The sequence below is a fragment of the Carya illinoinensis genome, chromosome 9, assembly GCF_018687715.1.
Source record: "Carya illinoinensis cultivar Pawnee chromosome 9, C.illinoinensisPawnee_v1, whole genome shotgun sequence".
Lineage (NCBI taxonomy): Eukaryota > Viridiplantae > Streptophyta > Magnoliopsida > Fagales > Juglandaceae > Carya > Carya illinoinensis.
The window spans coordinates 2,837,613-2,855,697 of NC_056760.1; the positions used below are offsets into that span (position 1 = coordinate 2,837,613).

Genomic DNA, 18,085 nt, shown 5'->3' on the forward strand with positions numbered 1-18,085 from the left:
ATATATATATATATTATATCAACCGTCTGTTAGCTTTAAAAAGTTTGTTCTCCCCATTTCAGGTAGTTTAGAGAGAGAGAGAGAGAGATCTTTGTTGTTGTTGTAAGGGGTAAATTAATGATACTTTTGGAGACTCTGCACAAACAGTCTGCTTTATTCGTGCATGCTTCACTCGTTTTGCAATTATTCCCAGTCCCAACTGCCTCTCACTTCTTTCATAATTCTACCTTTCTAATTAGCCATCGCAGACAAGTCGCTATCTGACCTCTCTCTCTCTCTCTCTCTCACACACACACACACACACACACACACACACGCACACGCACGCACACACGTACACACACACAATTTATTGGGGTTTGTCATATAGATTACGAGCCCTTCGATCTTAGACCACTTAGGCTGAGCCCCCGCCATATGCACATATGCAGATTTCGCTTTCGGATATATACATGACGATCAAAGCAACAGCCCTTAATTCGATGGATGCACTCCCATCTCGAAGTGGACCCCTACCCAAACTCAACATGCCCCTTAAAACCCATATTTCCCTTAACCCTAACGACAACAACAACAACAACCCACCGCCCTTCATTCATGCAACTACAAACACTCTTTCTTTGCCAATTTGCCATTAAAGTCATTGTCGCAGAGAGGACTGTGACTGACAATATTGGGAGAGGGGACCATATTTATATATATGTACATATGCATGTATATTGTATGTATTGGGTTCAATGCAACTGCACCACTCATATATATATATATATGCATGTAATATGCTCTCCAAATAAAGTAGAAAATTATCTGATGTGAACCTGGGCATACTTGCCGTTTCCTTTGCCTCATCATGTGGCAACATCACACGCGACGTTTCATGACTCTAAAGACAGTACCCAGTACCCGGTACTCCTTTCTTTTTAAATGTTGTTGCAATTGGCCTTGCATGCATGTGGCCGGGCACTAATTTTTAAGCATGAGCTTATACGTTTATATATATACATATGTTTGTGTATGACACTTTTTTTTATTTTTTATGAAATGATCTAGTGCTGACTGTATTCTGTATATCTTCCCAGCCATCTTAATTAGCCTCATAGGTTTATGAAACCCAGCTATGAATTCACACAATTCACTTCGATCCGGAACTTTTGAATGACGTCTCTCAATTGTTGTACGTAGTACCCTAATTTAGTCATTCTCGTTTTTATAATTATTTAACTCATGAACTAAGCCTTAATAATTTATTCGATATTAATCAATTCGTTTGTATTTAATACTCATGAATAGGATAGTACTTTACGTTTATAGGTATTCAAATCTTGCACAGCTTGCTTTTGATCTCCTGATCAATCTTGTAATGCTAATGAAAGCAGGCTTGATTAGGGATTAATGAGCTTTAATTACGTAGTTATGTACGTACCATGCTTGCTTTCTGAAGTCATTAATCTACAAATTATTAAGGCCACCGCGCGCACCCATATTATACCCAAAGGCCATATAATAAACTATATAATATTATATATTAACTGATAAAAGTCTTTGAAAAAAAAAGGAAAGAAAAATTGAGGCTGACTGGTGCGCGCATATCAAGTCCAAGATTCTTTTTCGGGTGATTGATTAATTTGTTGGAAACCCAAGAATTTACCATTTACTTCTCATCCACAAACAAATTAAAATGTCAATATCTTGAGAAACTCTAAATTCTCTTTCAAAGCAGCACATGAGGTTTAGTTTGGTTTTGCATGGCTCATCATGATCATGGTGTCTTTGTTTCTACTCTCAGGTTTCTCTCTCTGCTCTGATCTCTTAGCCGCTTGCTTAATTGTCTTTTGTGGGTGAAGGGGAAAGGTCACTATCTTGTTGTTCCTCATCTCTCTTTCCCATTAGGTGGCTTGAACACGACATTGCCTCCGAGAACTCATCTTTGGGGCCTAGATCATTTCTCTCTCTCTCTCTCTCTGATACCAACAGCAATCGACCTTCCTCCTGCAACATGCGTTCTCATGTGTGGACCGAATGGATTGAAAAAGAGCGGTCATCATGTCCCAGCTCTAACCAAAGCCTTGTTTGGATGCGACATTCTTTTTCATTTTTGTCACCATTACTCCTTCAAAATTTTGAAGCTTCCATTTCACAAGTTTTTAACTTTTTATCATGTCAGATCAGGTAATAGTAGTTATCAGGGTTTTTTAATAATTCATTTTAATATCGGGTGCTGATCATGTTGAAATATATAGGTCGTTCCGGAAGAAAATAATTTAAATGTTGCTTAATTTATATCTTGCCGATCGATAAAGGGACATTCTTTTATATATATATATATATATAACTTCTATCAACTAATTGAAAGGCCAATATTGACGTGCTTACAGTGCACAATTTTAAATAAAATTTATAGAAATGGACAAAAATTAATAATAATAAAAAGTTGTTCTATCTCTGAACATGCATGAATTTCATGTTATAAGAAGGTAAAAGTTAATGTTTATTTTTATTGTCATCCATCTTTTACTGGACTCATTTAGTGGTAACTGCAGAGAGCCACCAAATTTAGTAGGTTCATAAATGGGAGATAATCAATGAATATTATATATATATATATATCAAAATGTTATTAATTTGTACTTACAATTAATTTATTTACATAATTCTGACCATATTTTAAATAAAAATTGATAAAATAAGACATGCGTAAAATTGTAATTACATATAGCACGACTGATGTAATTCTGACGGTTGATATATGATCACATGAACGCCTATGATCGGGATATATATATATCGATCCAGTTATATATAATTAGAATCCATACATGATGATGTGTCCCACACCAGCCATTAATCGCATGTCTATCTAGAATCCTGCACTTGGACGGCCAGAATTGACTTGACCTTATTACTAGCTAGCTAGAAGCTGCTGCGCGCATGCAGATCGAAGTAAATTAAGGATACGGATTTTGAAACATTAGTTCTCTCTTTTTTGGCACTTTCACATGTGAGTAATAGTAGTACGTACTGCTACTTCAATATCACATAATAATTATAAGCTTCAAAAATAGATAGATAGATGATAGATATTTTGGCAGAACAGAACCAAACAGAAACGCAAAATGATCATGTGGACGCTGCAAGAAATCAAACCAATGCAAGTGGTAATGAGAACATGAGTGCCCACCATTTTGTTTGAAGGATAAAAAGCAGAGAAGCACCATCAATCAAACACATAACAATACATGCTGCATGGGTCTAGCTAACTTAATAATCATGATGGATGGTGGGCTTTTTTTTCTCTGCATGTATGACCTGAACTGTCAAATATATATATATATATATATAGATATGTAAGGATGGCTCTTTGAACCCCTTGAATTAAAAGCTCGATGGGTACGATATCATTGTTGTCTGAAACTAGATGGTTTGGACCACAAAAGAGCATCTTTTCAGATGTTGCATTAACGCAGTGGGGACATCTTTTTCTTTTTTCTTTTATTTATTTAATTATGTTCTATTATATATATATATATATCCTTCGTCCCTTTCCTTTTTATGTTACAGATAAATAAATATACCGTTGGAATCGCCCTTTATTTAGTGGACTTGAGCATCCTAAGCAGAGAATTGAAATTTCTGAATCAGAACTACTGGTCACATGATGCATTTTTGTGAATTCCTCCACATATATTAATTACCACCTTATTTTAAAATTTATTCTCAATATATAGTACGTACTTGCATCTATTTCCTGGTGATATATCTAACTTCAATTAATGGCGATCCACGCTAGACCTCACACCTTATAAATAGCTCGAATTTTTATCAATAATATTGGTAATATTTTACCAAGAAATGGTATAAAAATTCAACATGTGAAGAAAATTGCTTGTGGTTGGCCTTCAGTACCTAAGTCTCAAAATTGCTGTAACATGTATATAAACTTTTAAACCATTATTTATATAAATATATATATATATATATATATATGTACCATATTATGAAAATTCATGGAAATTTTGGGATACATAGTGCATGGTTGTAAGGGAATTATAACATCACATTTTACTACCCATTCTACTTACAAATGATATATCTTTCACGCCAATTTTTTACTGTTTATTTAAAATATATTAAGAAATTCATTTCAAATTATGGAGATAGAATATCAAAACTGTGAGTGTGTGATCTTTTGATATAATATTCTGGGAATATCTCATTTAGTTCCACGAATTTTTCATGATAATGCTGGTCATGATCCCATCGCTTTCCTTATGGATTTTATTTGGATTTGCAATGATTGGATGACGAAGCTAGCTAGGATTGTTTTTCAGTTTACTAGTTGTTAGGCGAGTTATCATGTGAATTTTTAGGATTTGAAACGCTCGGATCGATGACCAAGAAATTATGTTGCGTGCATTATATCAAATTAGAGCTGATCTGATAAATTCCAAACAAAAGAAAAACCCAGCACTCTGCAGCCATGATCTCATAATTATTAGTTAAAGCGTCTTTGTATATATATATTTTCCTGATCATGACATGCTTTGGAGTTTGGATCAATTTATTTTTTGAGATTTGCGGTGAAAGTACTACTGAAGAAAAAGCACAAATTGACTTGCCGACCCGTACGGCACTGACTGATATCAATGTGGATCGGCATGGTTAATCGAGGATATATATGCTGAAATATCTTTGCAACTTGGTATATGGTTTTCCATAACTCGGTCATCAGAATAACGATTTATAATCAGCCATAAATATTATAAAATATCAGAAAATAATATATATATATAAACTTAATGATGAATTAGCCTTTGAGATAATTAAACCAAATAGTAATCGAACCTCTATCAATCACTTATCATGAAGTGTCATGTTGTTGAGAATATTGTTGCTTTAAGTTCTTCAGAGCTTTTAGATTCATTCAGGTTTATATGGTCTTCGATCGAGAAGGACATCAAAGTGCTGCACAGCCGTATGTAGTATCTGAATTTGGTAGTTGTAAGTTAGCGACGTTCACATGAACAATGTTCCCCACATTTACTTCAATCACTGGTATTTGGCCCACATCTTTAATCAAGACGTTGACATGATGAAAGACATTTTGAATAATCTCCTACATGCGTTTCATTATCAATTTAATTAATTACTATATAATTATTTGGATCAAATTATAATTGAAGTTTTTTACTATGACCGGAGTCATGTTCCTGAAATAAAAAACAGAGGAGTACGTATGCAGAAGTGATCCGTGGTTAAATTTCTTTCTTCAAAGAAGTATGCATCGACATGAGAATCTTTTCTTGGACGACTAAAGATCATCCTTGCTGATATCACAACCCTTTATTTTATTTTATTATTTTTAAATATTCTCTGATCTGTTCTGCTGAGTCTTTTTTACCGTAAGTAGGAAGAAGCCTTCTGTTTCCGGGGAATGAAATTTTACTCTGACCTAGCTTCTTTGCTTTGGCAATGTAACATCGGGAACTTTGTCATTTCTTCCATGTCTGCAGAAGAGATGGTACTTTGTTTGAGCAACCGCACATGTAGATGGGAGGGAGAGAGAGAGAGAGAGGCTTGGATTGGATGTATTCATGACTTGGTAGTTGGTAGGCCATAGTACTTGCCTTAATTGATAGCCAATGCTCTCTGGCATACTCAAAGGTGGTCCTAAACAAGTACTCGGTACTCCCATGTCTTGTGTTTTTATCATCTTTTGTACTGCTTCCTCCACACATATACTTTCTTGACTTTTCCTCCAATGTTTAGCACTGCACTACCCGGCCCCATTTGTGGGCACTGCCTAGTTGATGGAAACGGACGAGAGACACCCAATATTTATATTTATATATACATACGAGTTATAAGAAAACCTAATCAAGTACACTATAACTAGTTATAGAAACACCAACATAATAATTTTGTTTCTCGTAGTAGTAGTCTCATGTTCGAGAACAGTTTCCTAGATATCCTTGTTATCTTTATGAAAAGAAAAAGAAAAGGGTGGGTACAAACGTGGGCAGATATCAAAGTTGCATTACCTCAACTGCCATCATGTCATGCCGCCTGTTCGTTACCTAAAGAATCACTCCCATCAATTATCTCCAGGCCAAGAAGGCCGATTGGGTCCCGTTTTCTTCCCCGACCAGGCTATGGGTTCTTGATACTGATGTCATTTAGTTGGGCAATTCCATCATTATTAGCTATTATTGGCATCTTGGAGTTTCCTGAGATGATCTATATCAAGTCATTTTGATTGGAAATCCTAACCAATACATGAACATTGGTTCATGTTGTCACAAAAACCCTGCAACATATATCCGGAATGGGTCCAGATAAAAATTATTGCACTTTTTTTGGGAAAGGATTTCTGTCTCAAGCGAAGAGTGAAATTAGTAATAATAGCATCAAAAGAGAGAATAAAAAAACCTTGGTATCCACAGCTGGAATTCTGCTAATTCTGGCTATTGATCTATACCAGACGTCAGGATGCAAGTTGTTAAGAGCATCCACAATATTACGGCTTCTTATCATTGTTCTAAAAACCTTATATGGTACGATATGGAATACAGCAAAAGATTTTTATGCATTTTCCCTAAAGTTCATTGGTTTTAAATGATTAACAACTGACGGTACTTTGACATTTGGAATAAGCCGTAAGTCACGGCCATCTAAAAACATGCATGTAGGATAAAATTTTAATTGTCTTTCTTAATATCAATTGATTTTTAAGTGGATCAACAACTTAGTGACTGAAGCCAACTAAACCGGGCCAGGAGAGTCTAGTGTTTCATTTGAGATGGTATATATATGAACTAAAAAGGGCCAGAGTTACCTATATTGTTCACGAGGGCTGAATTTGCAACACATTTTGTTATCATTGTGTTGGTGCACGCGCATGCATTTCTAGAACTTTAGTTGTCCCTATTACAGGCACAGTTTCTTGGGGCTTAGGCTGGACGAGACCACCCAATAGCCGCAAAGCGCCATGTATCGAGGGACCTAAAAATGCATGGAAGCTCTGCAGGCAGGGATTAACCATATAATTAATCATCGCATTTGACTTTCTTTTCCTGATAATTCGGATGATGATCAAACCTTAAGCCAAGATCTACCTTTGTGTCCTAGGCCAATTTTACCCTTCAACTAACTTCATCATTATCAGAGACTGCTCCCTCGAGCATTCATAGCTCGGCACAGGGTGATCACCAACGTCAATTCCTTAACAAAACACTGCTGTAATATTAGAATTCATTGCCATGATGGTGGTACAACGTGATTACTTGTCATATCTGTAAAGTACCTTCAGAATTTAAATCCTTCGTCTAGATCCACCAAACTTTGCAGGGGTAGAAAAACAAAGTAAAGAAGTTACAAGTTGTCTTTGGACCTTAATTTGTACCTTGAAGGGTAGAAAAAGGAGAGTGAGGTAATGGTTAAGTAAGAGTGAATATTCACCTCAAAAATTCAAAAATATGTCTCCAGGAATTGCCAGTATTTAATGCGAAACAAGTTGTGCCTTGTCTATGGAAAATAATTTGATGAGGAATTTCTTTCATCCAGTGCTGGAATCCGCTGTAATCCACAAGCCATTGCCAGAAAACGCACTTTAACATATGATTAGGAGGAAAGACAATCAGTGAGTCACGAACCATTCAACTGAGTTTAATCGAACATCTGAAAAAAGTAAGTGTTAAATCACTCATGAAAGTGAACCATCTTGTATGTTTTCAGGGGCTGGTGACTTTCATAGGAGGGTCTTTCAAAAAGAAACCTTACTTGACCAAATTGTAGCTTTTCATATTTTTTACAGTTGTAAAAGTTCACATATCAGAGATGTTCTTGCCAAGAGTCCTTAAACACTTACCAGCACATAAAGCACTTCAGAAACAATGACCAGCAATTGAGGAGCTCATCTCATTGAGAATGCGATAATAGGTATTGTGATCTGAAGTGTTTTGGAAGCCGGGAATAAAATCTGAAAAGAACCTCAGAACTGCAGCTAGACGTTGAGAGTCATTGGAAGCATATGCTGCTTCAAGAAACAATGAAGGCCGGACAGTATTGACCTGAAAATACAAAAGACAATAAAAGGGCAGAATTTTAAATACAATGAAGACCCTTTATATACAACGGAAATTCCATCAGTAAAAGGATTGGGCAGGTGAAAAAATTACCCCCCTTTGGATGAGGCATCTCGTTGGCCTTAAAATTTCAAAAAGGAAAATCAAAACCATCTTCCCAACAAATAGCAGATCCCAAAAAATTTAGCAAAGCATGGCAAAATGCAGTTTCTATAAACCAGAATCACAGATGAAGAAAGGAATTGGGCAATAAAGACACACTCTTCTGTTCTTCAGATTTTATAAAGCTCCCAACAAGAGTTTTATGAAATCAAGTTCTTTATATTACCAAACACAGGCTATCCATCTAATCAGATTTTCAACAACAGACTGATAAATTAACAGGAGAAAAAAAAAAATCAGCTATTGAAAAAAACTTGAATGAAAACCTTTTTTCTCCTTTTTTTAAATGAAATTGGCAAAGTAGGTATTACCTTATACTTCCTAGCATAACGTAAAGCTTCAAGATAATAACCATCTTGCACTAAAAACAACACATAGTCATGATGCAAAGAAAGCTGCCTTAGCATATCCAGACCCAGCTTCCTGGTTTGGATATTCTGACGACCGGACTCAAGGAGTTGCAATGCGACTTCTTTAGAAGGTTCAAGAATCTGTGACAAAACAGCTTCCTCTGTTAGCATCAAACCACAATACAAATAAAGCATAGACCGCCTTCCATTACTTCACAGCCCCACACACACTTATAGATGGAAAGAGTGTGGATACCTTGTTTATGACAAACAGTCCAAGTTCTGTGTATCTCTCATTGCGTGCTAGCAGTTGTATGGTCAGAACATAAAGATTTGGATGCACTTTAATCTTTTCTGAGTTCGCACTGCAAAAGTAAATACAAGAAGGATTCATGGGACAAGAAGAGAGAAATGAAAATAGGTACGAGTAACAGAATAGGTGTGTGTGTGTGTGTGCACGCGTGCGTGTGCCCGTGTGAGCATGTGCGTACAACCGTTTAGTCCTTAATTAGATTATCACTTTCAGGCACTCATCCAGCCAAGGTAGCCTAATAATACAGAGATCAGTAATCCAGGTCTTGGACTAATTTCCTAGCCCATCAGGTAGAAGCAAGGCAGCTTATAATAGCTTGATTACATTTTCAGCCAGGTCCAGAAAGGAATCACAAGCTTTTCTGCCATAAATTGGGTACTATTGTAATGTTTAACTTGCAAATAATATTTGATGGGAGTTTTTCTTGAGCTTATTACACATTTTTGTAAAATTTGGGCATGGATGAGGCCGTCGTATCAATGTGAGTGGCTCACAACAAACTACAACAGAGCAGCATCAGCCCTCTATTAATGATCAACTAACTCCTGGTAAAAGTTGAGTTCCTCAAAAATCCATAAGATCACAATGATGCAATGAAGAAGAGCTCAGACTGCAAAAATAAAACCATCAAGGCTCTGCTTGTAGAGCAAAGTCATAGAATAAAGCATACCTGTGGAGGAACTCGACAATGATGGCAACCAAGTACGAAGGATCTCCCACCATCTCCTCCTCAACAGGAGTAAACACAAAACCATACATCTCATCAGGTGCAATTGCCGGTGAAGTAAGCTCCTCCTGCTGCTCGGAAACGTTAGCATCCAATGGGGTGTTACTTGCTCCAAGAAGATGATGTTGGGAAGATGATGTCTGAACATTAGCGCCCACATCCATTCTACTGTCAACAGACTGAATATCACTTGGATTGGTCTTTGGTGGTTCAAAGCTGGCATTCTCCTCAGTGTCTGAAGTTGAAAAGGTTGAAGTTCTATTAAAGTGCTCACTATCCGCACTAGCAGCAGATTCATGCTTAGCAGACCTCCCAAGTACCCCCATCCTACTGGCAGTTGTGTCAGCTGCAGAACTAGGACTACCAACATATGTTGCAGTAGAAGGTAATGCCTTCTCAGATTTGATTCCCTTGAGATAGCTTCCCATTTTGATAGAGTGGGAGTAAGAGGTAACTAAAACATCCATAGCCCTGGCAACCATTGCCACAGGTCTGCGTTCGAGAATAACAGTGCGTGCCATTGCCAAACACAATTGCTTAGCCTGAAGCAGCAGAAGTGGAGTAGAATTACGGCTAGTTCATCAAGTAATCTTAAATAGAGATGGGCAGAAAAAATTGGAAGGCATAAGGATAATTGTACAATTTCAAACAACGGCATATTTAGGGGTTTGGATAGTGAGATGAGATGAGATGAGATGGTAAGTTGATTAAAATATTGTTAGAATATTGTTTTTTAATATTATTATTGTTTTGAGATTTGAAAAATTTGAATTGTTCATTATATTTTGTGTGAAAATTTGAGAAAGTTGTAATGATGAGAGGAAACACTCTCACTATCCGAACAGGGCAATCTTTTATTACATACATGAGGACCACTGCATTTTAGTTGGGCTCTTGGCTTTATTTCTAATGATAGCCATGCATTTATAGTTTAATAAGAAGAGCAATAAATTGAAAAATTGAATGTAGCTGAGGGTTCAAGATGCTCCAAAATGAGGTATGCGTTTGTAATTACTGAATAAGGAATGAATTATTTGAAATGAAAAAAATTCTATTTACAAGCCAATGTGGAGGACACACCTTCCACACCAATGATATGGCATAATTTGATTTGCAAGAGAAAATTAAAATTTTGAATGTTGCAAATCAAATCTTGCCATGTCAACGGTGTGAATAGTGCGTTGGCTTGCAATTAGAAGAACTCTTTGCAATGTGCTGTATATATGCCCCATAAACAATCATGTAAAGGAGAACGTGAAAGAAAGGTTCTAACTCTATCATGCTGAGCAAAGCAAAACTGCATAAAGAGTACTACCTTTTTGACTTCCAACTTCCGCCGCTGCAAGAATTCTAGTACTGAAGGCATTTCTGAGCTGCTGGCAGAAATTGCCTGCAAAGAAATAGAATATTACACATTCACGGGAAGAATATCGTATTATTAAAAAATGATAAAAAGAAAATAGAATAGACAACTTACCTCCAAATCTAAATGAATCTTCCACAGAATCTTGTTTGCAGCATCGCATATGAGGTCGGGAACAAGGAAAGTCCAGTCATCTCCATAGATGGTGGCTTCATTTTCACTTACAATATTAGCCTCTGAACTTTCGCAATCTTCCCTACCAGATTGAGAAGCAGAAGAATTATATCTGCGGAGATCCCTCAATAATAGAGGAAGTGGGGCAGATATGGGTGCCTGAGAATCTGCAAATATGTCATACAGTATAACGACCTTTGCATCAACTTGGTGAACAAGCAGTACATTATCAACCACACTCACAGAAATCCGGCTTGAATAAATAGGTAAAGAACCCTGCAGATAATCAACATCAATTTGTAAGTAGAGTCAACACTACACTAAGAGTAATGTCTAATTACGAAATCATTTGTGGTCCAGAAGACGCATAAATGTGTAAGTTATAATACATGCACCAAATAAAATTCTCCCACATCTGTGTTTGATCTGACAACGATGAGATTAAAAGCTGCAACAAGAAGAGATTAAGGAAAACCAGAAATAACAATTTGTGCTCTTCAAGCTGAGATTCCTGGCCTTGTTTTTTTTTTTTTTTTTGGGGGGGGGGGGGGGGGGAACTGAAGTATGCTAGTAGTATACAAGAGAAGACCACTGGAGTTTGGTGTGTGTGTGTGTATATATATATATATATAGAGAGAGAGAGAGAGAGAGAGAGAGAGAGAGAGAGAGAGAGAGAGAGAGAGAGAGAGAGAGAGAGCAAGAAGAAACTAAAATTGCAAATGGAAAGACATTATATAAAAGAAGAAACTAAGTGCAATTAGAGTGTGTAGTCAACACATACAACATGCACATGAAAACAGCATACGACAGACAAGATCACATCAGTCATTGAAAAAAAAGGATAGCTCTCTGCTTCACTTTGGATTATGCACAACAATATTCGGTCCTTTTTCCCCACCAGTTAAAGAAATCTCTCTTGGTAGGAGGAAGGCTTTCACCCTAGCTTTTTTATTTTTTATTTTAAATAAGCTAGGCATCTAATAGACAGACAATAAATAAAACAAATAATTTTCAATTTTCAATTTCTTATTTTAGAAATGATAAGTTCCTTAAAAGTGAGATCAGGTTAAGGTTATTCTCAAGATGCCAACAGCTATATATCCTATTACATGATACACTCGTAAGTCTCGTATATTCATCTCTATCATTTGGAAACTGTAGTAAAGAGTAACATCCTAAGTTTTGTTTTCATAACTAGATATTTAATATTACCTGATTTTGTGGACTAAAGACATGCAAATTCTTTGAACTAATCCTCCAGTCTGCCACCAGCAGATATTTTAGGGCAAATAAAAGCATTGGAAAAGAAAGAATTTTGTGCAAAAGCTACCTGTTGTACAACAGCATCACGATAAAACCTATACAAGTGGAGGAGCATTGCAACCCTATCAACTTGCACGCAGTATATTCTACCATAACTGTAAAAAGTGACAGGTATTAAATGTATGACCTTGGAAACAATTTAAATATACGAGCAGGAGAAACTAAACAATAGGCACCTACACAGTGATGATAAAGATATCTTCAGCAGCTAGGACAGGCTTACTGTCAGCTTCAGGTTTAGCCATTGCCATCTCAAACCTTGGTAAACGAATAATCCCCATGGATGAAAGCTACGCAGAAAAAATTGCAACTGTGTCAGACAATAGGAGATGCTAAAGGACAGCCAAGCAGCTCTTATCAGTAGCCATGTTAAATGACATATGCACGTCAAGGAACACCAAAGAAACTTCATTCATATATGGATCATGGAATAATGAAAATATTCTGTTCTAGACCCGTATTTCCAACCAACCATTTACACTGTTTTTCAGAAAAAAGCAGACAAACAAAGGTATTCATTGTTGCAAGAACTTGAGTGCACATAACTGCACCAACTGAACAGAAAACAGGAAACGTTCTACCATTAGAGTATTTTGCTTATAAAAGTAAAATCTGCAAGTAGAAGACAGCTATTTGAAATAAATAATAATAATAATAATAATAATAATCCATGAGTAGGGGTGTAAGGAGTTTGGTCCACACCAAAAAACCGACCGGACCGGACTAGACCAAACTCCAGACCAATCAGTCTCGGTCCCATATATCATGGACTGAAAAAATTCGGTCTGGTCCCTAGGTCTATAAATTTTGGACCAGACTAGACCGAACTTCTATATATATTTTAAATATATTTTTAATAATATAATATATTATTTTATATAGTAATTATATAATTTAATGATGTAATTTGCATCTAATTTATTATCATTGACCATATAAAATATTTTTTTTAATGAATTAATTACATAATCCACATTAATAATTCCCTTAATTTTAATTTAGTAATTTATTTAGTAATATATATTTTGTAATTTTTTATTAATTTATTTGAAAAAAATAAGAAAATAAGAAATAATAATGATTGGGTTGGGCCGAACGGACGGACCAAACCTAACCTATAACTACCGGTCCCTATGGATGTTCAGTCCGGTCCGGTCTGGTCCGAAGAAAATGATGGACCAAAAATTCCCCCCAGACTGATTTACACCCCTATCCATGAGGCTTCATCGTGAAAGAAGATGAAACACCAAACCCTAAACTAACATCATTATACTGTATGAGATTGATAACTCAAATGTTGCACACCGAGAGAAAAAGGAATGAACATAAACCAGCCATATGCATCACACTGAGGGAGAGGAACAGCTCAAGGACTCCCCAACTAATCCAAGGTCTGGAGTACAATAAGAATGAGATGTTTTGGTCTAATTATTATGGATTGGTGCTTCATGTGTAAAAGGAATGGAAAATCGGTGGATCATCTACTTCTCCGTTGCTAAGTGGCAAAGGTTCTTTGGGACGAGATTTTTAATAAGATTGGTATTGCCTGGGTGATGCCTAGGAGGGTGGTGGATCTCTTGCCTTGTTGGAGAAGAACACAACCATTTGGAAGATGGTTCCTCTATATCTTATGTGGTGTATTTGGAATGAGAGGAATGGTCGTTGTTTCAAAGATAGATAACCCTTGTTGGTAGGGATTAAGGCCCCACTTGGTTAACCAAAACAAAAAATCTCATCTCATCTCATCCCAACTCATCATTACAACTTTTTCAAATCCTCATACAAAATATAATAAACAACTTAACTTTTTCAAATCCCAATACAAAATTAATATTACAAAATTATATTTTTTTTGATAAATAGTATTACAAAATTATATTATAACAATTTTTTATTCATTACTATTCAAAACATCTCATCTCATCTCATCTATGTAATCAAATGGGACCTAAAGATTTTTACTTCCATACGTTATTAGTTTGGGCATTGGCTATTGTATTGGATGGGACTTGTTTTCATGATTTCTATGTTGCTTTATCTAGTTCTTAGCTTGTAATTAGGTGTTTTCTCTTGTATACTCCTTGTGTACTTGGCCTATGCCTAATTACGTGGTTTAATAAATTTCTTTTTATCTATAAAAAAAAAAAAAAGAATGAGACATTTTGGAATGAAAAATCGACTTTCAATGGAAATGAAATTATGAAGAGTTCCATGTCAATTTAATTTCTGCTTCCAAACACATAAACATAATATCAGCTATCCAAGCCATGCCTCAGCAAGGGCTAAAAAGGAGATGTAAGCTAATAACGACAATGGTGGAACATACCTGAAATCCATTGAAAGTCTTGCACTGCATTCCAGATGCAAGTAGAACCAAACGACTTTCATGCGTGTAAACATACCAACTAACGTTCAATTTCCTTGTCTCCACCAAATGAAGCAACTTTGACTCAGAATTGTATGCAAAGAAGTCCAGCCCACTGTAATATCAATCTATTTAGCAACATGAAGGAGAGAATAAAACCAAAAAAATTCCAAAATTTCTAGAAACAACCCCCCCCCCCCCCCCCCCCCAAACACAAAACCCAAAACACCACCCCTAAAAAACAGTATAAAAGAAATACTAAGAAGGAAAATGCAGGATGTGAATAGAGGCTGGGCAGCGGGGAGGAGCAGCCAGCAAATATCAATTCATACTGATAGAAATGATAGTTAATCATTTCAAAGTACCCCTGGGATTAGTTGGGACACTGTTCCCGGACACCCGGTGCCAATAAAAAAGTTAATAATTTCAAAGTACTGCATTTATTCGTCATATTCACATAGAGCATCCAGATGCTTCCCTTACCTGGTCTTTACAAATACAATATCACATAATGGACAATCCGTCCAGAAAAACCCCAGAATACTCTCAGACTCTGACCTGCACCTCTGGCTAAAAGTTTCCCCAGTTTCTCTATGCCAAAACTGTATATCGTGATTAGACCGCTGGACTGCTATAAACTTCTCGTCTAAAGAATACCGTATAGATAAAATGGGTCCCTCACTTATCAAATCAGAAATAGGGTCAGCAAGAGAAGAAAAGGGAACAGTTTTCCATGAGAAGACCTATTACAAAAAAAAAAAAAAAATGTTCAAATACCCAACTTAGTTCAAATCTTTAATTTCATTTTATACAAAAAAATGAAGTTCAAATCGTTCAGATGCAGGTACAAGAGTACAATTTCTCTTATTACCCACTTATTAAAAAATAACAATTTCTCTTGTTACCCGATCAGATGTTGGGGAGTGTAGTAACTTATTTCCATCATCATAAAATAAACCCCTTGATCCAGAAATGTTGCATCGTAAGGGCGGATATTGAATATAAACATGTGACAGACCACCGGATCCACTCAAACGGACAGTAGGCTGTGAACTCGATGCTTTCCCAGACATCTCTCCTAGTCACCTTTTGACCTTGACCAGGCGGAAAAGTATGGCAAGTACTTGTGTGAACAGTCTTAAATAACTGAAATTATATACTCTTAAGTACACTGTAAAAAAATAGAAAGGATCGTATCAGGGGAACAGAACAATACATATATCGAGCATGACAGCCTAGAAGAAACAATAATACTAATTCTTTTGAAATAGATGAATGAAACACCTCTTTTCTGCAGGCTTCCTGGCTCCAAACTTTACACATGGTGCCAGCGGTCTTCAATATATGTCTCAATATAGTGAAGAGAACAGATCACACAGTCAAACCTTTCCTTGCAGCTATTCAAGAAGGCGGAAAAAGACAGTTAGATTTCTTTCAAACATGTTTTTTTCATGCTGTTACACTATAAAGTTTTTTTTTTCCTCAATAACAAATTACAATACCATTTTCTGCATGCAACTCTTTAGTGCAAGAAATTCTTTCAAACACATATCATGCTCAACTTTTGGAACCTTGTCCGCAACACAGCGTCCATAGTCTTTTGCCTATCAATAAGAAATATGTTCCACTGCTTATCAAAAAAAAATATATATGTTCCACTAATACTTCAACACTTAAATAAATCAGCCTTGGGAAATAAACCAAAAATGAAAGATAAGCACAGAAACTATTATTTACATCTATTACACGCTGTGCTCTTTTCTATAAGTTAACTTAACAAGGATTTCGTTTTTATGTTCTCACTATTTTTCTACATGAACATTCTCAAGTTCAAATAAAGATACATATTTCCAAATCCAAAGCTCATCAACAAACCTGGGCTGCACAATTCACTAAAATTCGCTTGAGGGTGTTACTAGTGTTCCTTTCTTTCATCCCCAGAGTACTGTCAAACCTGCGTCCGATAAATGAACACAGTAATGGGTAGCCGTTGTCGCCTGGATGTTATGGGTAGCATAAGGGACAGTGATAAGAAAATATGCATAACAACTCAAAATATCGAGTTTCTAAGGTTTATAGAAAGGATTTGTCCTTCATTGAACGCAAGCAAAAGATATCCTTTGAAACTTAGAGACAAATATGTCTAAATTATTGTATATTGGGATAACAAATGAATTGAAAAAAGAGCACCAGTCACTAGAAACTTGATGTTAAACCAGTGTCCAGATTATTGCATTAAGTGCATCACCAGTCACTTGAAATTAATTGAGAGTCATTTGAACGTCAGAATGAGGTAAATCATGTTACGATGCAACGCCGATTGTTTTCCCATCCCAAGCTTGTATTAATGTGAATGTTTATCTTATTGATACCGATCAATAAAAATGTGAATGTTTATATTATTGGCGATTTTGTCAAAAAAGAGCACTCCTCGCCTCTCGGATTTCCAAAAATACCGTTAACGAAATTTAACAGGTGGACACAAATCTTAAAGCGAATTCGTTAAACGGATAAATGAAACCCTAATTGAAAGTAGAATCTAAACAAAATTTACTATCCGTTTGCTCTAATGATCGACGATGAGAAATTATTGCAAGTATGATTTGAGGAAGTAAGAGAAATATCTCGTGGATTGATGACCGTCAAAGATTTTCGGGATCGATACGGTCACAAAGCTCACGATAATAGTTCTTTTTTTTCCTATCTTTTTAAAATTTTATTTTATTTTATTTCTGGAAATGGGTACGTACCTAAGAGTAACAGTCTTGTTGCTGCCTGCAACTTGTGAACTTGGGGTTTTGATTCACCGCTGGTGTACGCGCAAACGGCTCGAGCTCGCTGCTTGACGAACACTCGCTGCATCGGCTTCTGTCTCTTATTCTTTACGAGGGCCGACTTTGCTTCAAATGGCCCTGCTTTCATCCCCGCCCCCTTAATTAGGTTTTACGAACAGAATGATCCACTCAAGTTGGGCCTTTTTGTTTAGGCCCGAAGTTGTCCTCGGAGCCTAGGGCCCAATATCAAATATTATCCTTCAGTCTTCTCTTCTTTTTTTTTTTTTTTTCATCGCAAAATCTTTATATAAATATTTATTTTTAATGACATGATATTTATAATAGAATAAAAAAAAAAATTCTATTCATCATTCTCACATCACAAACTGTACATAATTTTTTTATTTTTCTCTTACTAAATATATGGTGTATGGTTAAAAAGTAGAATAAATT

At 36.1% G+C, this 18,085-nt stretch overlaps 1 protein-coding gene across 11 annotated transcripts; it reads right to left on the bottom strand.

Moving 5' to 3' along the window:
- Positions 1-7,215: 7,215 nt before the first annotated feature.
- LOC122276325 lies at positions 7,216-17,771 on the bottom strand. Of its 11 annotated transcripts, none has more exons than XR_006228829.1 (17): positions 17,609-17,771; positions 16,734-16,812; positions 16,361-16,462; positions 16,143-16,255; positions 15,764-16,029; positions 15,342-15,601; positions 14,820-14,973; positions 12,674-12,783; positions 12,501-12,588; positions 11,111-11,446; positions 10,949-11,023; positions 9,577-10,175; positions 8,850-8,958; positions 8,555-8,734; positions 7,865-8,066; positions 7,456-7,572; positions 7,216-7,336 (listed from the first exon to the last, which is right to left on the bottom strand). XR_006228829.1 is itself a non-coding variant. In XM_043085957.1 (17 exons), exons 5-16 carry the CDS (start codon positions 15,929-15,931, stop codon positions 7,881-7,883), a joined length of 2,181 nt encoding a protein of 726 aa, XP_042941891.1. In that variant the 5' UTR covers positions 15,932-16,029; positions 16,143-16,255; positions 16,361-16,462; positions 16,734-16,812; positions 17,609-17,771; the 3' UTR covers positions 7,216-7,674; positions 7,865-7,880. The 11 variants fall into 11 exon arrangements, 9 of the variants coding, with proteins under 9 accessions (XP_042941891.1, XP_042941888.1, XP_042941889.1 ...); XR_006228828.1 differs by having other exon boundaries at positions 7,456-7,674; XM_043085957.1 differs by having other exon boundaries at positions 7,216-7,674; positions 11,111-11,329; positions 11,414-11,446.
- Positions 17,772-18,085: the final 314 nt, after the last annotated feature.

Excerpts from the sequence above, each read along its gene's own strand:
- LOC122276325 (XM_043085951.1), bottom strand. The coding sequence starts at position 15,931 with ATGTCTGGGAAAGCATCGAGTTCACAGCCTACTGTCCGTTTGAGTGGA. Across the intron at positions 11,024-11,110 it reads AGATTCATTTAGATTTGGAG|GCAATTTCTGCCAGCAGCTC; the intron begins GTAAGTTGTCTA and ends ATTTCTTTGCAG. Across the intron at positions 8,959-9,576 it reads ATTGTCGAGTTCCTCCACAG|TGCGAACTCAGAAAAGATTA; the intron begins GTATGCTTTATT and ends TTACTTTTGCAG.